Raw genomic sequence first — 22,909 nt, 5'->3', positions numbered from 1 at the left:
AATAGTGCCCCATTGATGGCGTTAGTAGGAGAAATGGTGCTCCATCATTTATGCCAGTTGGTAGAATAGTGCCCCAAGGGCCAGATAAAAAAAGGAAAGGGGCCACATTCGGCCCCCCCCTCCCCCGGGCTGCTGTTTGGAGACTGCTGCCCTAACCTAATAAGATGTGTTTGCTGGGGTTCTGCTTTAAATTTAACATTTTCTTCACCCAAAATTGTAAATCAGTAGCAGGACAAAAAGGCTCAAAGCACAGCGCAGACGGTAAGCTTGCGGCTATAAATCGATAAGATTCTTTAGTCCAAGCTCACAATATTAAACTTTAAAGAGCATTTCTGTTGAAAAGCAAATCCAGATAAAGCAGACGCCTGCCAAGCAAAACACACGTGTCTTTTTAAATGGAAAACTTACATTTTTAAAAAAAAAATATATTACCTTAGATAGGCATGCAAAAGACATCAGCTACATTAAAAAATTTTAATTGCATATTAATGTTTTAAAAGACCTGAAGAAAACTTTTCCAGCAAAACCTTGATTGGGATATACACTATATTGTCAAAAGTATTGGGACACCTGCCTTTACACGCACATGAACTTTAATGGCATCCCAGTCTAATGCCCCGTACACACGGTCGGACTTTGTTCGGACATTCCGACAACAAAATCCTAGGATTTTTTCCGACGGATGTTGGCTCAAACTTGTCTTGCATACACACGGTCACACAAAGTTGTCGGAAAATCCGATCGTTCTGAACGCGGTGACGTAAAACACGTACGTCGGGACTATAAACGGGGCAGTAGCCAATAGCTTTCATCTTTTTATTTATTCTGAGCATGCGTGGCACTCTGTGCGTCAGATTTGTGTACACACGATCGGAATTTCGGACAACGGATTTTGTTGTCGGAAAATTTTATATCCTGCTCTCAAACTTTATGTGTCGGAAAATCCCGATGGAAAATGTGTGATGGAGCCCACACACGGTCCGAATTTCCGACAACAAGGTCCTATCACACATTTTCCGTCGGAAAATCCGACCGTGTGTACGGGGTATTAGACTGTAGGGTTCAATATTGAGTTGGCCCACTGTGCCGATACTTCTTCCACTGCTCCTCCGGAGCTGGCTACAATACCCAGTATTTTGGGCTATGGAGAAGCATGTGACCTCCTCCTGTGTCAGCGCTCTGGTCGATAGAAGTAGCGGCTTCTTACGTGAACTCCGGTTTATTTTGACAAAGCATTTGCAGAACCTTCAGCAAGCTTAGTTGAAGCTTTTAAAGTACAATTCAACTTGTGTTTGTAAGTGTTGGACACAGATCATAAAGGGAGTGCCGATTGCCTCTTTAACCACTTGATGGGTTTTACTCCATTTTTATTCCCCTGCGAAGTAAAAGCATAATGGGCTTGTGTGCATCGCATACTAGCCCATTATGTTGTACTTCCCTGCAAACGAAGCCTGCGATGTCCCTGCTGGTGGAAGCCTCCATCTTCACCCCTCTTCCTTCCGGGGGCCGCGGACTCCGGCTCTGTGACTGGCCGGAGTCACGGGAGCAGATGGTCACGGCATGGGCCTTACAGAAAACGTCATGATCGCGCCCTTTCTAAAGTGCGCATGCGCCGATGATCTATGGTAAATACCTCCTAAACCAGGGATATGCAATTAGCGGATCTCCAGCTGTTGCAGAACTACAAGTCCCATGAGGCATAGCAAGACTCTGACAGCCACAAGCATGACACCCAGAGGCAGAGGGATGATGGGACTTGTAGTTTTGCAACAGCTGGAGGTCCTCTAATTGCATATTCCGTTTAAGCCTTTATTATAGGCGTACCTGTAGGTAAAAGTGGTCTGTAAGGGTTTTACAACCACTTTAAACCCCGGAAGGTTTTACCCCCTAATGACCAGGCCATTTTTTGCGATACAGCATTGTGTCACTTGTGTGGTCGTGCGACACTCTACCCAAATAAAATTAATGTTTTTTTATCCCCCACAAATAGAGCTTTCTTTTGGTGGTATTTGATCACCTTTTATTTTTTGCGCTATAAACAAAGAGAACAATTTAAAAAAAAAAAAATTACTTTTTACTTTCTGCTATAAAACATATCCAATAAAAAGATGTAAAAAAAAAAATCTAATTTCTTCATCAATTTAGGCCAATTTGTATTCTGTTACATATTTTTGGATAAAAAAATCCCAATTAGCGTATATTGATTGGTTTGCGCAAAACTTATTGCATCTTCAAACTATGGGATAGATTTAAGGACTTATTATTTTTTACTGGTAATGGCGGCGATCAGCGATTTTTAGCGGGACTGCGACGTTGGAGGTGAACAAAGCAGATAATGCAGCGCTTAAAATCCATGCAAGTCCTTTGCAGGCTTGTGATAAAATCCACAGTGGGTGCTCTTGGCTCTGATTCGCTCTCTCACACCGGTATAGACATAAATGCAAAGATTAGAGCCGGCAACTCCAAACGTCCTTGTTGCTTCTTTATTGGTGCATAAAAAAAAAATGTGAGTAAAAACATACAGGGGCTCACGCGTTCCAGCTTACAAGCCTTGATCATAGCACAGCACGGTGCTGTGATCAAGGCTTGTAAGCTGGAACACGTGAGCCCCTGTATGTTTTTTACTCACATTTTTTATGCACCAATAAAGAATCAACAAGGAAGTTTGGAGTTGCCGGCTCTATTCTTAATATTTATATTGCGGCAAACAAATTGGACACAAAGTGACACTTTTTGGGGACCAGTGACACCAATACAGTGATCAGTGCTTAAAAAAAATGCACTGTTGCAATATAAATGACACTGGCAGGGAAGGGGTTAACATCAGGGGCAATCAAAGGGTTAAATGTGTTCCCTATGTGAGCTAACTGTGTGGGGGATGCTGTGCGCCGGACCTGCTGATTGGCTCCCGCTGTGTCCAATCACAGTGGGAGCGGGTCGCCGGCGGCGCGCGCACCCCCAGGTGGGGAAGTACGAACAAAGTACAGGTGCATTTTTTAGCGCAGCCGGGCCACCCTGCCGCAGTAAATGTGCGGTGGAAAGTCCTGAACTGGTTAAACAAGCTGCTAGCAGTCTTCAGCATTTCTTGAAGCTTGCTGAAAATCTGCTGAAGCTTGCCAGCAGCTTGCTTAAAGTGGCAATCAACACTCCCATTGGGATCTGTGTTGAACATTTACAAACTGGAGTTGAATGGTACTTTAAGGGTCCGTGCGCACTGGGCTTAAGAAAAACTGCTCATATAGAGCATTCTTGTACGGGAGTTCAGGAGTCTTCAGTGTTTTTTTTTTCTGCCTCTAAATGCTGAGCCTCAAATACGCCTCTGAGGCTCGGTTTCCATTATTGCAACTTGACATTGAGATTTGGGACTGCAAAGCCGCATGACAAGTCATACCCCATGATGGCCAATAAGTACTGTTCATATCTGTGCCACTTCAAGTTGCAGCGACTTCAAAGTAGTCCCCTGCATAACTTTGGCCCCACTTTGATTCAACTTGAGGTCCATAGGCCCCAAGAATACACAGGCTTTGTTTCCAGCCGCATCAAAAACACAGCAAAATCGCACGACTTTCAGGTTGCAATAGTGGAAACCTAGCCTAAAATGTCCTAATGTGCACAGACACATAGGATAACATTGAGCTGCTTCTACAGGCAAAACTCCTGTAGAAGCAGCTTTATTTTTAATTTTTTTTTTTTTTTTTTTTTTTTTTTAAGCCCAGCATGCATGGACCCTACAAGCTTCAACAAAGCTTGCTGAAAGCTCTGCAAACGCTTTGTCAAAACTTGCCGTTCACACTGCTCTTATATAATCTAAAGCTTGTGTGAAAACAGGCTATACAGACTGATCAGCATCCATACAAAACACGTGAACCTATGACTGTCATAGGGATTGCAGCGTAAGTTCTACTTGGTCAGGAGCGGACATAAATGGGTACACGTTCTCCGTAAAGTGCTGAGTAATATACTGATGCTATAATATATATTAATATATATATATATATATATATATATATATATATATATATATATATATATATATATATATACACACATATACACACACACATATATATACATACACAGTATCTCACAAAAGTGAGTACACCCCTCACATTTTTCTAAATCTTCTCTTCTATCTTTTCATGTGACAACACTGAAGAAATGACACTTGTCTACAATGTAAAGTAGTGAGTGTACAGCTTGTATAACAGTGTAAATTTGCTGTCCCCTCAAAATAACTCAAAACACAGCCATTAATGTCTAAACCGCTGGCAACAAAAGTGAGTACACCCCTAAGTGAAAATGTCCAAATTGGGCCCAATTAGTAATTTTCCCTCCCTGGTGTCATGTGACTCGTTAGTGTTACAAGGTCTCAGGTGTGAATGGGGAGCAGGTGTGTTAAATTTGGTGTTATCGCTCTCACTCTCTCATACTGGTCACTGGAAGTTCAACATGGCACCTCATGGCAAGGAACTCTCTGAGGATCTGAAAACAAGGATTGTTGCTCTACATAAAGATGATGCACAAGAAAGCCTGCAAACAGTTTGCTGAAGACAAGCAGACTAAGGACATGGCTTACTGGAACCATGTCCTGTGGTCTGATGAGACCAAAATAAACTTATTTGGTTCAGATGGTGTCAAGCGTGTGTGGGGGCAACCAGGTGAGGAGTACAAAGACAAGTGTATCTTGCCTACAGTCAAGCATGGTGGTGGGAGTGTCATGGTCTGGGACTACATGAGTGCTGCCGGCACTGGGGGGCTACAGTTCATTGAGGGAACCATGAATGCCAACATGTACTGTGACATTCTGAAGCAGAGCATGATCCCCTCCCTTCAGAGACTGGGCCGCAGGGCAGTATTCTAACATGATAACGACCCCAAACACAGATGACCACTGCCTTGCTAAAGAAGCTGAGGGTAAAGGTGATGGACTGGCCAAGCATGTCTCCAGACCTAAACCCTACTGAGCATCTGTGGGACATCCTCAAACAGAAGGTGGAGGGGCGCAAGGTCTCTAACATCCACCAGCTCCGTGATGTCGTCATGGAGGAGTGGAAGAGGACTCCAGTGGCAACCTGTGAAGCTCTGGTGAACTCCATGCCCAAGAGGGTTAAGGCAATGCTTGAAAATAATGGTGGCCACACAAAATATTGACACTTTGTGTCCAATTTGGACATTTTCACTTAGGGGTGTACTCACTTTTGTTGCCAGCGGTTTAGACATTAATGGCTGTGTGTCGAGTTATTTTGAGGGGACAGCAAATTTACACTGTTATACAAGCTGTACACTCACTACTTTACATTGTAGCAAAGTGTCATTTCTTCAGTGTCGTCACATGAAAAGATAGAATAACATATTTACAAAAATGTGAGGGGTGTACTCACTTTTGTCAGATATTGTGTATGTATGCGTGTGTGTGTGTGTGTGCGTATATATATATATATATATATATATATATATATATATATATATATATATATATATATATATATATATATAGAGAGAGAGAGAGAGAGAGAGAGAGAGAGAGAGAGAGAGAGAGAGAGAGAGAGAGAGAGAGAGAGAGAGAGAGAGAGAGAGAGAGAGAGAGAGAGAGAGAGAGCATCAGTATATTACTCAGCACTTTACAGAGAACGTGTACCCATTTATGTCCGCTCCTGACCAAGCAGAACTTGCGCTGCAATCACTATGACAGTCATAGATTATATATATATATATATATATATATATATATATATATATATATATATATATATATATATATATATATATATATATATATATATACATATATAATATATATATATATAATCTCATTAATGAATGGATAAAAAAAAAATTATAAAAACGCTTCTTTCAAAGCGCGCTGCTCAGATTGTGAAAGGTGTGCTTCCTCCCGCCTTAGACAGCTCTGAGAGCTTCCCAAATTAATTCCACTCCTGCGACATTTAGGATTTACTACGCTGAATATAAAAATTAGGCACATAAATATAAAGTATGAACCAAGCAACAGTCAGGCGATAAAAAAAGAGCCAATTTATTAGAAGGCAGCCAAAATGTGAGTTATCACACCATCTGAAATCAGTTTTCGAGCAGAGATGTTAATGGAAGATGGAAGAAAAGCAAAACACATATTAAACAAGAAAGCAAAATAATAAAATGGCAAGAAGATAAAAAGGGTAAAATAAAAATACATACAGTAGGAATGGTAATGACTTGCGTCTGATCACCCTACGAGAGAACAAAAAGCAGAAAGATTACTAAATGAGAAATCTACTGGAAGGGAAATGAAAAGGAAGCGTGGCAAGGACACGTCAGAAGGATGTACAATGCGTTCTATAGCAGCGGAAGAACCACGTTCAACTGGATGTTCTATGGCTGAAGGCCGCGGATTGCCTGTACCTGCATAAAACATCAGTGAGCAAGCTGGTTTATGCAAAACGCACTCCTGATAAAAACGCAAAGCTAAAATAATCTCAGTTTGAAATCAGATAATTGTATGGCGCAAACACCGCCAGTAGCCTCAAAAGTGGTAAGAGCTAAAACACAGTTCATAAGTCCATATAATGACAGCTTGCTTGGCCCCAGAGCAGCTCCTCGGCAGATTGAAGGTTAGCTGTAATAAAGTAAAAATGGACACCAGAGGGCACTTCTAAGCGTAGCAAGTTAGTGTTTACTGTATTATTAAAACAGTAAAAATGCACTTACATTTAGTAATGTGAAAGGCAGCGTATCTTAAAACCAAGGGATGTAATCTCAGGAACCCAGGCTGAACTGCAGCAATCCAGGAAGGTGTAGAGAGAAGCCGCCTTCAGCATATAGAGCTACAACACCATCAGGGCCAGTTGGACAGCGTGGGAATAATCCAGGATGTCAGATTCCGGGTGCGTGGTTACGCGTTTCAAGGCAGTAACGCCTCTCTTTCTCAGGCCTGTAGAAAAGGGGCCTTACTGTCTTGAAACACGTAGCCACGGCCCCTTCCACACCCCCGGCATCTGACGTCCCTCCAATATTCATATGTTGTCCAACGGGCTCTGGTGGTATTGTAGCTCTATATGCTGCAGGCGGCTTCACTCTTCACCTCCCTTGACTGCAGCAGTTTGGCCCGGGTTCCCGAGATGACTTCCCTTGGTTTTAAGATACACTTTATTGTCAAAAGTATTGGGACGCCTGCCTTTACACGCACATGAACTTTAATGGCGTCTTAGTCCATAGTGTTCAATATTGAGTTGGCCCACCCTTTGCAGCTATAACAGCCTCAACTCTTCTGGGAAGGCCGTCCACAAGGTTTAGGAGTGTGTCTATGGGAATGTTTGACCATTCTTCCAGAAGCACATTTGTGAGGTCAGGCACTGATGTTGGATGAGAAGGCCTGGCTCACAGTCTCCGCTCTAATTCACCCCAAAGGTGTTCTATCGGGTTTAGTTCAGGACTCTGTGCAGGCCAGTCAAGTTCCTCCAACCCAAATGCGCTCATCCATGTCATTCTGGACCTTGCTTTGTGTACTGGTCCAAATCATTTGGTGGAGGGGGGATTATGGTGTGGGGGTTGTTTTTCAGGGGTTGGGCTTGGCTCCTTAGTTCCAGTGAAGTGAACGCTTAAGGCATCAGCACACCAAGACATTTTGGACAGTTTCATGCTTCCAACTTTGTGGGAACAGTTTGGGGATGGCCCCCTCCTGTTCCAACATGACTGCGCACCAGTGCACAAAGCAAGGTCCATAAAGACACAGATCAGTGAGTTTGGGGTGGAGAAACTTGACTGGCCTGCACAGAGTCCTGACTTCAACCCGATAGAACACCTTTGGGATCAGAGTGGAGACTGCAAGCCAGGCCTTTCCGTCCAATAGGGCTGAAACAACTAATCGACAACTAATCGATTATGAAATTAATCGATTACTATTTTCATTATCGATTAATCGGCCAGTAACATAATGGGGTTAAAAAAAAAAAAATTTAAATGAGCCCTTTATAGTACAAAAAGAGCAAATAATCGATGCTGTAAATTTTACTTTCACAGTTCTACAGTAGTGATTATCTGCTTTTTTGTACTATAAAAGGGCTAATTTGAGTTTTTTTGACCCCATTATGTTACTAAACGTCTTAGACCTGGTTCACATCTTTGTGTTTTTTGGTGCTTTTTGCAGAAGCGCACTACAGTTCATTCATATGGTTTCCTATGGGACAAGTTCTGCTTTTTTCAGCCGCTGCGTATTTGGAAAGGGTCAGGGACTTTTTTTTTTTTTTTTTTTTTTAAACGCAAAACGGTGCTTTTTTGGTTCAATATACAATAATAGAGAAGCTGCAGAAACGCATGTAATGTGTTTTTGCAGCAATTTGTGTTTTTTAATCTGCCCAACAACAATTTGGCCAAAAAAAAATGCAAAAACGCAAATCGCAGCAAAATCACGTGCACAAAACGCACAGCAAAAAGCACTGCAGAAACACATCAAAAGCAAACTGCATAGGTGTGTACCGAGCCTTATGTTGGCCACACCGATCAATTTTCAGACGAGAATATTCAGACGAAACATCTTTGTACATTCGATGAATCAAAGAATGTTGTTTGAAATTTTCACTTGTTTTAACATTCTGTTTTTTTAAATGAATGTAATTTCTGAACGAGAACCACATTCACTGTCTGAAAATTCCATTGACCAAGAAGTTTTCTATTATTTCCAAATTTTCCCGTCACTGTGGTTGAAAATGAACGTCGATTTGACCCCACTGATGATTAGAAAATCGAACGAATGTTCTTACAGCGGAGCTCCGCCGAAATTTTTTTTTTTTTAGAAGTCAGCAGCTACAAATACTGCAGCAGCTGACTTTTAAAACATGGACACTCACCTGTCCAGAGCGCCCGCGATGTCGGCACCCGAGGCCGAACCGTCTCTCGGTCCTCGGGTGTTGCCGCCTCCATCTTCGGTAAGGGAATCAGGAAGTGAAGCCGTGCGGCTTCACTTCCCGGTTCCCTACAGCGCATGCGCGAGTCGCGCAGCACAATACGGCTGGTTCCTGCTGTCTCTGGGACCCGTGCGTTTCCCAGCAGACAGCGGGGAGGAAACAGGAAGTGGCGTAAATAACCGCAGATTCTGCGGCTATCTATGCCGGAAGTGGGTACAGATACCTGTAATATACAGGTATCTGCACCCCACTCCCCCCTGAAAAGTGCCAACTGTGACACCGGAGGGGGGGGAGGAATCCGATGAGTGGAAGTTCAACTTTTGGGTGGAACTCCACTTTAAAATGACATTTTTTTTTTTTTGAAGGAAGACATTGATTGTTTTTGTAAATAAAAAAAAAATGATCTCTGAGTCTGATGATATTTACCAGATTCACCCTTTAATAGTATATACAGCATATCTCTCCTCTAATAGTATATACAGCATATCTCTCCTCTAATAGTATATACAGTATATCTCCTCTAATAGTATATACAGTATATCTCTCTAATAGTATATACAGTATATCTCTCTAATAGTATATACAGTATATCTCTCTAATAGTATATACAGTATATCTCCTCTAATAGTATATACAGTATATCTCCTCTAATAGTATATACAGTATATCTCCTCTAATAGTATATACAGTATATCTCCTCTAATAGTATATACAGTATATCTCTCTAATAGTATATACAGTATATCTCCTCTAATAGTATATACAGTATATCTCTCTAATAGTATATACAGTATATCTCTCCTCTAATAGTATATACAGTATATCTCTCTAATAGTATATACAGTATATCTCTCTAATAGTATATACAGTATATCTCTCTAATAGTATATACAGTATATCTCCTCTAATAGTATATACAGTATATCTCCTCTAATAGTATATACAGTATATCTCCTCTAATAGTATATACAGTATATCTCCTCTAATAGTATATACAGTATATCTCCTCTAATAGTATATACAGTATATCTCTCTAATAGTATATACAGTATATCTCTCTAATAGTATATACAGCATATCTCTCCTCTAATAGTATATACAGTATATTTCTTCTGTCTGTTATTCTCAGAGTGGATTAGAGATTTTGCTCTCTAACCATATAGTTGGTTATTTATATTTACCCCTGCATAGAGATAGTTAAGAATAAATTGCCTTTTTTTAAAACTTTACATATTAACTAAATTATACACCATAATTTTGTTTTTTTAAGATTATTAACCGATTAATCAAAACAATAAATCGACCAACTAATCGATTATGAAAATAATCGTTAGTTGCAGCCCTACCATCCAATATCAGTACTTCACAAAATGCTCTTCTGGAAGAATGGTCAAACATTCCCATAGACACCCTCCTAAACCTTGTGGACGGCCTTCCCAGAAGAGTTGAAGCTGTTATAGCTGCAAAGGGTGGGCCAACTCAATATTGAACCCTACGGACTAAGACTGGGATGCCATTAAAGTTCATGTGAATGTAAAGGCAGGTGTCCCAATACTTTTGACAATAAAGTGTGTGTCTTCTTTGATCTTTTATAAATGTAAATGCATTTTTTTTTTTACTGTTTTTAATAAGCGTTAAATTGCTACACTTAGAAGCATCCTCTGCTGTCCATTTTACTCAGTTCGAAATGAAGGTTCTGAGGAGGTCATTTTTTTCCCACTGCAATGCTTTACATCCAGTAATTGCACAGAAGAAAACCTAGACATGCTGAAGTTGGTCATAGATGGTTGGATGTCTGGTTAGGTATGCAATAGTGCTGGACCGATGAAATGGGATTTGGTTCTAATAGATATACCAGTATAATAAAGTGTTTTACTTGAAGGAGGTGAAACCAGGATTAGCGTATGGGATAGAGTGGGGTAGGGAAAGGTAGAGTGGGATAGAGTAGGGTAGGGTAGAGTGGGATAGAGTAGGGTAGGGTAGAGTGGGATAGAGTAGGGTAGGGTAGAGTGGGATAGAGTAGGGTAGGGTAGAGTGGGATAGAGTAGGGTAGGGTAGAGTGGGATAGAGTAGGGTAGGGTAGAGTGGGATAGAGTAGGGTAGGGTAGAGTGGGATAGAGTAGGGTAGGGTAGAGTGGGATAGAGTAGGGTAGGGTAGAGTGGGATAGAGTAGGGTAGGGTAGAGTGGGATAGAGTAGGGTAGGGTAGAGTGGGATAGAGTAGGGTAGCGTGGGGTAGGTGAAGGAGGTGAAACCAGGATTAGCGTATGGCGTGTGTAGACCTGGTTCTGCTCCTAGGCCGTTACCTCTGATCCCGATACATAAATTACTTTACAGATGTGAGGTAAGGAGTGCCTAGTACAAAATGTTTAGAAACTGGCTGTTCACAATGCCATTAGGACAAGCTAGCCCCAAACCAGCCTTAAAGTGGTTGTAAACCTCTGAAAAACAAAGCATATCCTTCTATGGTGTGTACGTGCCTCAATCCAAAGCACCTACCGTGGTTCCAATCTGCTCTCTCCTCCCTCTGCCATCTACATGGGTCACTTGTGACAGGTTATGCCCCACCTCAAGCACACAGAAGGTGAATTATAGCATGTTTCCCCATTAAGACTGTGTAGATGGGGGGGGGGGGGTCTTTTCCCTCCACTCAGGTCTCGGAATACACTCAGCTGGCTGCTCTATGCTGTGCAGTGTGTGATGTCAGATTCCCACCCCCTGCCTTCTGGAGCTGAGAAATGCTGTGTAAATTCTGTACTTTGAACGGCTGTAGAGGAGAGAGGGCTAGAAGCATTGAACAAGTATTAGTGCTACCACCCATTCGCTCTCCCCATCTAAAGAGTTTACGGGTGCCCGATCCACAGTTGCGTGGCTGTATACGATACTTCATCATCAAATGATCCGCACGACCACTACTGCTTTTAAAATCTTGCAAGGATTGAGAAAGCCACAGTGTACAAATTACAGATGCAGCGAGTTGACGCGTTTCAGCCCACACAGCTTTAGTCATAAAGGTCAGAGGAGAGAGAGCTGCAGATGAACAGGTACAGCTTATGTACAATTTGTGTAATCTCTGAGTATCCCCGGAGGCTAGTCACTTCAGTAGCTATATGTAAGGGTTTATAACGACTTTAAGCTCAAGTATTCTAGTGTATTCCATCTTGATTTTATTACCATCCATTGTTCAAGCCTCAAGGAAGGGAAAGTCCTTTTTCCAAAAACATATTGCGTGTATCTGATGCTCATTAACAATAAACGTTTTAAAAGGAATTTCTAAGCAAGATGAACTAGGTGCTCCTTACTACACAGCCAAGAATATGGTAGTTTCTGAGACTATACTGCATGTGCACACCAAAGAGCCAGGGGAGAGGTTTTTGAAGCAAAGGTTGTGGGGCACTAGACAGGACCGCACAGTGAAGATGGGGAAGGCATGTATTCAATATGGCAAACTGCACACGGTGGGGTGGAGGGTAGAGGAGAGTGGGGTGGGATAGAGTAGGATAGGGTAGGGTAGGGTGGGATAGAGTAGGATAGGGTAGGGTAGGGTGGGATAGAGTAGGATAGGGTGGGATAGAGTAGGGTAGGGTGGGATAGAGTAGGATAGGGTAGGGTAGGGTGGGATAGAGTAGGGTAGGGTAGAGTGGGATAGAGTAGGGTAGGGTAGAGTGGGATAGAGTAGGGTAGGGTAGAGTGGGATAGAGTAGGGTAGGGTAGAGTGGGATAGAGTAGGATAGAGTAGGGTAGGGTAGGGTGGGATAGGGTAGGGTAGGGTAGGGTGGGATAGGGTAGGGTAGGGTGGGATAGGGTAGGGTAGGGTGGGATAGGGTAGGGTAGGGTAGGGTAGGGTGGGATAGGGTGGGATAGAGTAGGGTAGGGTAGGGTGGGATAGAGTAGGGTAGGGTAGGGTGGGATAGAGTAGGGTAGGGTAGGGTGGGATAGAGTAGGGTAGGGTAGGGTGGGATAGAGTAGGGTAGGGTAGGGTGGGATAGAGTAGGGTAGGGTAGGGTGGGATAGAGTAGGGTAGGGTAGGGTGGGATAGAGTAGGGTAGGGTGGGATAGAGTGGGGTAGGGTAGGGTGGGATGGGATAGAGTGGGGTAGGGTAGGGTGGGATGGGATAGAGTGGGGTAGGGTAGGGTGGGATGGGATAGAGTGGGGTAGGATAGAGTGGGGTAGGGTAGGGTGGGATGGGATAGAGTGGGGTGGGATAGAGTGGGGTGGGATAGAGTGGGGTGGGATAGAGTGGGGTGGGATAGAGTGGGGTGGGATAGAGTGGGGTGGGATAGGGTGGGATAGAGTAGGGTAGGGTGGGATAGAGTGGGGTAGGGTAGGGTGGGATAGAGTGGGGTAGGGTAGGGTGGGATAGAGTGGGGTAGGGTAGGGTGGGATAGAGTTGGGTAGGGTAGGGTGGGATAGAGTTGGGTAGGGTAGGGTGGGATAGAGTTGGGTAGGGTAGGGTAGGGTGGGATAGAGTTGGGTAGGGTAGGGTAGGGTGGGATAGAGTTGGGTAGGGTAGGGTAGGGTGGGATAGAGTGGGATAGAGTTGGGTAGGGTAGGGTAGGGTGGGATAGAGTTGGGTAGGGTAGGGTAGGGTGGGATAGAGTTGGGTAGGGTAGGGTAGGGTGGGATAGAGTGGGATAGAGTTGGGTAGGGTAGGGTAGGGTGGGATAGAGTTGGGTAGGGTAGGGTAGGGTGGGATAGAGTTGGGTAGGGTAGGGTAGGGTGGGATAGAGTTGGGTAGGGTAGGGTAGGGTGGGATAGAGTGGGGTAGAGTAGAGTGGGATAGGGTGGGGTAGGGTAGAGTGGGGTAGGGTAGAGTGGGGTAGGGTAGAGTGGGGTAGGGTAGAGTGGGGTAGGGTAGAGTGGGGTAGGGTAGGGTGGGGTAGGGTAGGGTGGGATAGGGTAGGGTGGGATAGGGTAGGGTGGGATAGGGTAGGGTGGGATAGGGTAGGGTGGGATAGGGTAGGATGGGATAGAGTGGGGTAGGATGGGATAGAGTGGGGTAGGGTGGGATAGAGTTGGGTAGGGTGAGATAGAGTGGGGTAGGGTGGGATAGAGTGGGGTAGGGTGGGATAGAGTGGGGTAGGGTAGGGTAGGGTAGGGTGGGATAGGGTAGGGTAGGGTAGGGTAGGGTGGGATAGAGTAGGGTGGGATAGAGTGGGGTAGGGTGGGATAGAGTGGGGTAGGGTGGGATAGAGTGGGGTAGAGTAGAGTGGGATAGAGTGGGGTAGGATAGAGTGGGGTAGGGTAGAGTGGGGTAGGGTAGAGTGGGGTAGGGTAGAGTGGGGTAGGGTAGAGTGGGGTAGGGTAGAGTGGGATAGGGTAGGGTGGGATAGAGTGGTCTAGGATGGGATAGAGTGGGGTAGGGTGGGATAGAGTGGGGTAGGGTGGGATAGAGTGGGGTAGGGTGGGATAGAGTGGGGTAGGGTGGGATAGAGTGGGGTAGGGTGGGATAGAGTGGGGTAGGGTGGGATAGAGTGGGGTAGGGTAGGGTGGGATAGAGTGGGGTAGGGTAGGGTGGGATAGAGTGGGGTAGGGTAGGGTGGGATAGAGTGGGGTAGGGTAGGGTGGGATAGAGTGGGGTAGGGTAGGGTGGGATAGAGTAGGGTAGAGTAGGGTGGGATAGAGTAGGGTAGAGTAGGGTGGGATAGAGTAGGGTAGGGTAGGGTGGGATAGAGTAGGGTAGGGTAGGGTGGGATAGAGTAGGGTAGGGTAGGGTGGGATAGAGTAGGGTAGGGTAGGGTGGGATAGAGTAGGGTAGGGTAGGGTGGGATAGAGTAGGGTAGGGTGGGATAGAGTAGGGTAGGGTGGGATAGAGTAGGGTAGGGTAGGATAGAGTAGGGTAGGGTAGGGTGGGATAGAGTAGGGTAGGGTAGGGTGGGATAGAGTAGGGTAGGGTAGGGTGGGATAGAGTAGGGTAGGGTAGGGTGGGATAGAGTAGGGTAGGGTAAGGTGGGATAGAGTAGGGTAGGGTGGGATAGAGTAGGGTAGGGTAGGGTGGGATAGAGTAGGGTAGGGTAGGGTGGGATAGAGTAGGGTAGGGTAGGGTGGGATAGAGTAGGGTAGGGTAGGGTGGGATAGAGTAGGGTAGGGTAGGGTGGGATAGAGTAGGGTAGGGTAGGGTGGGATAGAGTAGGGTAGGGTAGGGTGGGATAGAGTAGGGTAGGGTAGGGTGGGATAGAGTGGGCTAGGGTAGGGTGGGATAGAGTGGGCTAGGGTAGGGTGGGATAGAGTGGGCTAGGGTAGGGTGGGATAGAGTGGGGTGGGAAAGAGTGGGGTGGGAAAGAGTGGGGTGGGAAAGAGTGGGGTGGGAAAGAGTGGGGTGGGAAAGAGTGGGGTGGGGTAGGGTGGGAAAGAGAGGGGTGGGGTAGGGTGGGATAGAGTAGGGTAGGGTAGAGTGGGATAGAGTAGGGTACGGTAGAGTGGGATAGAGTAGGGTAGGGTAGAGTGGGATAGAGTAGGGTAGGGTAGGGTAGGATAGAGTAGGGTAGGATAGAGTAGGGTAGGGTGGGATAGGGTGGGATAGGGTAGGGTGGGATAGAGTGGGATAGAGTGGGCTAGGGTAGGGTGGGATAGAGTGGGCTAGGGTAGGGTGGGATAGAGTGGGGTGGGAAAGAGTGGGGTGGGAAAGAGTGGGGTGGGAAAGAGTGGGGTGGGAAAGAGTGGGGTGGGAAAGAGTGGGGTGGGAAAGAGTGGGGTGGGAAAGAGTGGGGTGGGGTAGGGTGGGAAAGAGAGGGGTGGGGTAGGGTGGGATAGAGTAGGGTAGGGTAGAGTGGGATAGAGTAGGGTAGGGTAGAGTGGGATAGAGTAGGGTAGGGTAGGGTAGGATAGAGTAGGGTAGGGTGGGATAGGGTGGGATAGAGTGGGCTAGGGTAGGGTGGGATAGAGTGGGCTAGGGTAGGGTGGGATAGAGTGGGCTAGGGTAGGGTGGGATAGAGTGGGCTAGGGTAGGGTGGGCTAGGGTAGGGTGGGCTAGAGTGGGGTAGAGTAGGGTAGAGTGGGATAGTGTAGGGTAGGGTAGAGTGTGGTAGGGTAGGATAGAGTGGGGTGGGGTAGGGTAGGATAGGGTAGGGTAGGGTAGAGTGGGGTAGGGTGGGGTAGGATAGGGTAGGATAAAGTGAAGTAGGATAGAGTGGGGTGGGGTAGAGTGGGGTAGGATAGAGTGGGGTAGGGTAGGATAGAGTGGGGTAGGATAGAGTGGGGTGGGGTAGGGTAGGATAGAGTGGGGTAGGGTAGGGTGGGATAGAGTGGGGTAGGGTAGGGTGGGATAGAGTGGGGTAGGGTAGGGGGGGATAGAGTGGGGTGGGATAGAGTGAGGTGGGATAGAGTAGGGATAGAGTGGGATGGGGTAGGGGTTGAGTGGGGTAGGGGTGGGGTGGAATTTATTAAAAATAATATTATAAGGTGTGTAATTCAGGGCAAACTCACAGTGTTCACACCTCTGGCATGTACTTACCCAGCCATGCTCCCTTGCCACCTATCCATAGCAGCATGTCATATGAAAGTTATTGGGCCGGTAAATGGCCAGCCAGGACTGGGAACTGTCACATAGTGGAGCTTATATGCTCATTTAAACCCTGGAAGCCCCACTGCATTGTGAAGGAAGCTTAGAAGTATACATGCCTGGAAGGATGAGTTATATGCAGACCTCGTCACTTTCCCCTGAATGAACAGGGACCAGGTCTCTTTAAGCTAATTAGACTAATTCAAAGTGGAACTCCAATCAATCTTTCATGATCATCAAAGGTCTCAAGCTGTTGCCATCACCTGGCTGACTCCTCTGGCTCTGCTATCCCCTGTATGCCAGTATGCAAACCTTTGACTTAAAGGTGTGATCCTTTCATAGGACACCAGCTGTACTCCACGCACAAACCCGCATGTGACAACTATGGCGTCCAGCAGTCTATAAGGAGACAAATGACAGCACCAGAGGACAGCATGTGACAATCACTGCAGCTGCTTGAAAAGAAGAGACTCCTGATGACAGACGACACTCTGAATGAGGTCTTCCTCTACAACAGCCTTCACTCCTAAATGACCCTACACTCCGCTACTTTCATAGCACCAAGTCTGGATGAATCGGCTGCAGGACACACGAGAAATACTGCCCTGGAACCGATTCTGAATGCTTTAGGCTTTTCTATTGTAAAGAACCGCACACACACCACTAATCTAACACAGGCCCTTTGGGTATTAATAAAATACTACTATGGGAAACAATACAGCACAATACATGTAAAAAAAACACATAAGAAAAGAAAAATGTAAATCATCTGTATATGGGGGCAACTATCTTGACCCCATTTCAAGCAAAAAAGTCTCTTCCCTTTATAGAATTAACGTTACCTTACTAGTTCATAGAAACAAGTGCTGGTAATTCAGCTCATGTTACCCAACTGCTGGAAAGGAAAGTGGGAAGGTTGCTGCAGGTCTTCTATGTCACTTCCTTAGGACAGCCAAGATTCTGCAGTGGACAGGGCATAGAATAGTGGACAGGGCATAGAATAGTGGACAGGGCATAGAATAGTGGATAGGGCATAGAATAGTGGATAGGGCATAGAATTTCCAGCCACTAATTGACTGGCTATATAACAGGGGTGCTCAACTTGTTGCCCGCGGAGCAACCCAGAAATGGGTTCCTGAACCGCCATCCCAGAGCATCAGAGTGCATGGAGCAAGTGCCATCAGCGGAAGAAGCAAGAGCCGCATAAGCCAATGCTTCTTCTGTAGCTCCAGCTCCTGTCTCAGGCGGAGTGATACCAAGTACACTTCATCGGGGACCATTCTAGTGGCCCGGAGAGCAATGCCAGCAGAAGCTGGAGGAGGAAATGGTCAGGTGTATTACACATCACAGACACTGCACTTTTTCAATGGGCATATTAGCACTTTGTTATTAGGCTGCTTTCACAGTGTGCCTGTAAGGTAGTTGCACTGAGCCATAGACTTCTATTACACCCTGCGGGTGTGGTGAGCTTTCAGAAAGCGCATCCAACTCCTGAATGAGGAGCACATTTAAAAAAAAGTGCACCACACCCACAGAGTATAATAGAAGTCTAAGGCTCAGTGCAGCTACCCCGCCCCACTGCCCTCTGGGCAACTCACTACGGCACCACCGCTCTCTGGGCAACTCACTACCGGCACCGCCGCCCTCTGGGCAACTCACCAACGGCACCGCCGCCCTTTGGGCAACTCACCAACGGCACCGCCGCCCTATGGGCAACTCACCAACGGCACCGCCGCCCTATGGGCAACTCACCAACGGCACCGCCGCCCTATGGGCAACTCACTACCGGAACCACCGCCCTCTGGTCAACTCACCAACGGCATCGCCGCCCTATGGGCAACTCACTACCGGCACCGCCGCCCTCTGGGCAACTCACTACCGGCACCGCCGCCCTCTGGGCAACTCACTACCGGCACCGCCGCCCTCTGGGCAACTCACCAACGGCACCGCCGCCCTCTGGGCAACTCACCAACGGCACCGCCGCCCTCTGGGCAACTCACCAACGGCACCGCCGCCCTCTGGGCAACTCACCAACGGCACCGCCGCCCTCTGGGCAACTCACCAACGGCACCGCCGCCCTCTGGGCAACTCACCAACGGCACCGCCGCCCTCTGGGCAACTCACCAACGGCACCGCCGCCCTCTGGGCAACTCACCAACGGCACTACCGCCGTTGGAAAAAAAAAAAAACCACCTGCGGACAGGTGGTGTTTTAGGACAAGAGTCACCCTATTGGTCTCTTCTGTCATAACTGCTTCTCCCAGCTTGTCAGCGGTAATGTACACGGAGCCCTGAGTGTGCAGCTCAGCAGACGTTTTACTGCACCCTGCGCCGTGATGATGTGACTTCTGTGCAAATGCATAGGATGCATTAAGGTGAAAAAACACGAGCCTTTACAACCGCTTTAAAGTGATTGTAATTGTATTTTTTTATTTTAAACAAACAGGTTATACCTACCTACTCCGGTAAATGGCTTTGCAAACATCAGCCATGATCCTCCTCTTCAGAGTTCCCCCCCCGCTGGCGCTTCTGGCTCCTCCCCCTTCTGAGTGCAACCACAGCAAGCCGCTTGCTATGGGGTCACTCATGCGGGCTCGATCCCGAGCCAGGCACTGGGCGTCCATCGACACTCACAGCATGGATCAGCCCCGCCCCTCCTTACAGGATTTTAATGACAGCCAATGGCTCCTGCCTCCATGTCAAGCGAGGAGAGAGAGCTGCTATTCTCAGGCACAGCGCTGGATCGAGGTTAGGCTCAGGTAGATATTTGCAGGGAAGGGAGGGGAGATGAACACAGGTGTTTTTATTAATCTTAATGCAGAAAATGCATTAAGGTTAAAAGAAAAAAAAAACTACTTTTAAAACACTTTAATAGCTTTATTACACAAAAATAGAAGAAAAAAAAATGAATCAAAAGAACAAAAAGTGGCAGCAAACAAATCCTATAGCAGTTGGGGGTACGTGATATATTTATATAACTGTTTAATTTTTTTTGACAGGTGAAATATTTAACATTAGTTCTCTATTAAAGCAACTTTTTTTTTTTTTTTTTTAAATAAAGAACTAATGTTAAATATTTCACCTGTCAAAAAAGTTAAACAGAGTTATATAAATATATCATGTACCCCCAACTGCTATACGATTTGTTGCCACTTTTTGTTCTGTTTTAACCCCCCCTTTTTTTTTTAAACGACAGATTATGCAAATATAAAGCGCTAAAACATTTACCTTTTGAACGCCGCCATTTTCTTCCACCAACGGAGGCAGCGGGCTGGTGTTATTATTGGAGGATGGCGGCTCGACGCTGTAGCTGCGGAAGCAGCAGAAGAGTGAGCTGAAGATGCTTCTGTTTCGCTGCTTTTTCAGGCTGATATTGCATTGTGAAACTGCAGGACAAAAAAAAGAGATAAACAGGAAAATACATGAGAAACTGAGCTCATCTGTGACTCAAGAGACATCCACACCGCAACACATACACTGTGCATTACAAAACATCGGCAAGCACTGAAAACTGAACTGCGACTTTGTATTCCTCTTAGAAGATAATCTTTCAGCTACAATTTTGTTTTCCTAATACTGCCTGCACCACATAGGCAATGTACATACTCCACATGTGTAAGATGTGCCGGCTGCACCCCTAGTGTTGGGCTGGTGCAACTGCACATGTGTGAGCATTGCATCATGACTGGCCGCACTACTGACTGTACAGAACAACGGACAGCACAGAGATATCATGATTAGAAGGAGGACAAAATGTAGTTATTAGTCACCCCTGCTACAACCTCACCCCCTTTAGCTGCAGTGGCCAAGGGTGTGCACACGTCGTAGTACCTGCCAAGCACGACCCATTCAAGTGAGGCCACTCTGCAAGTGCCCTAGCAACCCTGTGCAGTACAGCAAACAAGGGGTTAAAGCAAGCAGCGTTGTGTTGCTTTCTCACCACCCCCTTGGACCCAGCAGAAGCATACAGTTGCGGGGCACTTGCAGAGTGGCCCCATTTACTTGAATGGGTCGCAATTGTCAGGCGTTCGCACCCACCAAAAGCAACAGGGAGCTTAACTCCCGCTGCGGCAAGTGTAAAACTTTTGCTGCTTCCTCAACAGCTAAAGGGGGGTAGGGATTGGGGGGTGGTAAAACACCCCCCCCCTTTAACTTTGTGTGAACGAGCCCTAAGGGTGCCTCTGCCGAATGCAACTAAGGGCTCAGTCACAAGTGCTCCTCTGAAAGCGAACCATGTGTGTTTGACAGATGGTGAGGAAGCGATAGATTGCCTCCTCACCACCTGACTTAAACCCACGATTGTTGTGCCATGCAACGCGACACAGCAGTACGATAATTAGGAGGTCTAAATCAGGTGTGAGGAGGTGACACTGCGCCCGGTGATCTTTGACTTCTCCCATGTTGTTCAGGAAGATCTCCACCTCTTTAAAGTGGTTGTAAAACCTTACAAATCCACTTTTTGCTACAGGTAAGCCTACAATAAGGCTCACCTGTAGCTACCCCGGATATCTCCTAAACCATGACAGTTTAGAAGATATCCCCTGTATCTGCATGTGCCGACGTCATCGGCACATGCACACTGAAGCAATGGCACGTACGAGCGTGGCGTCACCGGCGGCTCCCACGCGCATGCGCAGGAGTGACGTCGTTGCGGCTCCGGCCAATCACAGCGCCAGCCAGTGCTGTGTACGGGCACCGCAGCGGGGGCTTCGATAATCTCAGGTGAGTATTACAAAGGCATAATGAGCTAGTATGCATACTAGCTCATTATGCCTTTGTCTTGAAGGTCTTTTTTTTTCATGTGGGTTTACAACCACTTTAAAGGTTGCCTACCCCTGCTCTAGGATGATAAACTTAAAGTGTTAGTTCACCTTTACAAAAAAAAAGAAAGAAAAAAAAAAAAAAGGGATGCCCGGCTGAGGAGTGAGCCCACACATCTGCCCCCATAGCAGGCTATAGTTTGCTATTGGGACACACAAAGGAGCAGTGGACAGTGCCAGCTGGGGGACCCCAGAAGAGGAGGCTCGGGGCCCCCCTGTGCAATACCACCGCTCCAAGCAGGTGAGTATAACTTGTGTGTTTTAGGGGGGAAAAAAAAAATTAAAAAATAAAGCCTTTAACAGCAGCTTTAACCCCTTAAGAACCATCCCATGCAGATATACTGCGGCAGGATGGCCCTCCTGCGCGAAATCACATACAGGTACGTGATTTCACGCACAGGGTCTGGGGCTTGCGCCGCCGGTGACCCGCTCCGATTGGACACAGTGGGAGCCGATCATTCTCTGGAGAGGCAGACCACCATTCTGTGAGAGAGGGGGAAGATGGAAAATCTTGTGTTTCTGCTAAGCAGGAACACGGATCTCTGTCTTCCCCTAGTCAAAGCACCTTCCCCCCACAGTTAGAAAGCTCTCCCTAGGAACACATTTAACCCTTCGAATGGCCCCCAATGTTAACCCCTTCCCAGCCAGTGTCATTAGTACAGTGATCAGTGCATTTTTTTATTTTAGCACTGATCACTGTATTAGTGTCACTGGTCCCCAAAAAGTGTCAGTTAGGTGTCCGATGCAACCCCGGCAAAAAAAAAAAAAAAAAAAAATCGCTGATAGCCACCATTAGTAGTGTAAAGGAAAGTGGTAGGTTTTGTATATAATTGTATTCTATTTTGTATGTATTGCACACTGGCCTCACTGTGCACTCGGCTCTAATAATGTTTTCATTACATGTTTGCATTCTTTTGAGTCCTGATTAGAATTAGCCTGCCTATGTTACGCCCCTTGCTATCATAAAAGTACAATTGTAATATTAATGTGATACCTATGTAATCATGTGTATAAAAACCTTCAATTGCATCCTAATAAAGCAGACCAGTTATTTGGAAAGATGCGGAATGTATCCTTTGTGTCTGTTCCCTACTGCAGTAGTTGTTATTGATTTGGAACCACTAATCAATATGAGGATAGGAGTTGCCTATCTATAAAATGTCCAGGTCACTAGTAAAATAAATTAAAATTCTATAAAAATATCCCATAGTTTGTAGACGCTATAACTTTTGCGCAAACCAATCAATATACGCTTTTTAGGGATTCCCCCCCCCCCCCCAAAAAAGCAGAATACATATTGGCCTAAATTGATGAAGAAATTAGATTTTTACATTTTTTTGATTGGATATGTTTTATAGCTTAAAATAAAAAATAGTTTTTTTTCAAAATCGTTTTTTGTTTGTGTTTATAGTGCAAACAATAAAAACCACAGAGGTGATCAAATACCACCAAAAGGAAGCTCCATTTGTGTGAAAAAAAGGACATCAATTTTATTTGGGTACAGCGTCGCACGACCGCGCAATTGTCAAAGTAACGCAAAAAAGTGGCCTGGTCATGAAGGGGGGTAAACCTGCCGGGGCTGAAGTGGTTAAACCAGTACCTTGTTGAGAAAATTGCTTGTGAACAGTAAGCAGTGCATCCTTCTTCTACAGCTAAACGCGGATACAGGCAGCAGATTGTGGCGGGTGG

The 22,909-nt window shown here is 45.9% G+C and overlaps 1 protein-coding gene across 2 annotated transcripts in view; it reads right to left on the bottom strand.

The window, feature by feature from the left end:
- The window catches only part of CTDSPL (CTD small phosphatase like), a 127,833-nt gene that overhangs the window by 23,266 nt on the left and 81,658 nt on the right, over positions 1-22,909 (bottom strand). The window contains exons 2-3 of one of the 2 annotated variants that reach the window (XM_073629507.1): positions 19,629-19,786; positions 6,196-6,228 (exon numbers count right to left, since the gene is read on the bottom strand). In XM_073629507.1, the coding sequence (XP_073485608.1) occupies positions 6,196-6,228; positions 19,629-19,786 (191 nt within the window). The remainder of the gene's footprint in view (positions 1-6,195; positions 6,229-19,628; positions 19,787-22,909) is intronic. The other variant, XM_073629508.1, reaches the window with a different exon arrangement.

The sequence above is a fragment of the Aquarana catesbeiana genome, linkage group LG05, assembly GCF_042186555.1.
Source record: "Aquarana catesbeiana isolate 2022-GZ linkage group LG05, ASM4218655v1, whole genome shotgun sequence".
NCBI lineage: Eukaryota > Metazoa > Chordata > Amphibia > Anura > Ranidae > Aquarana > Aquarana catesbeiana.
The sequence above is the reverse complement of the archived record's forward strand: the minus strand, read 5'-3'. Positions and strand labels throughout refer to the sequence as shown.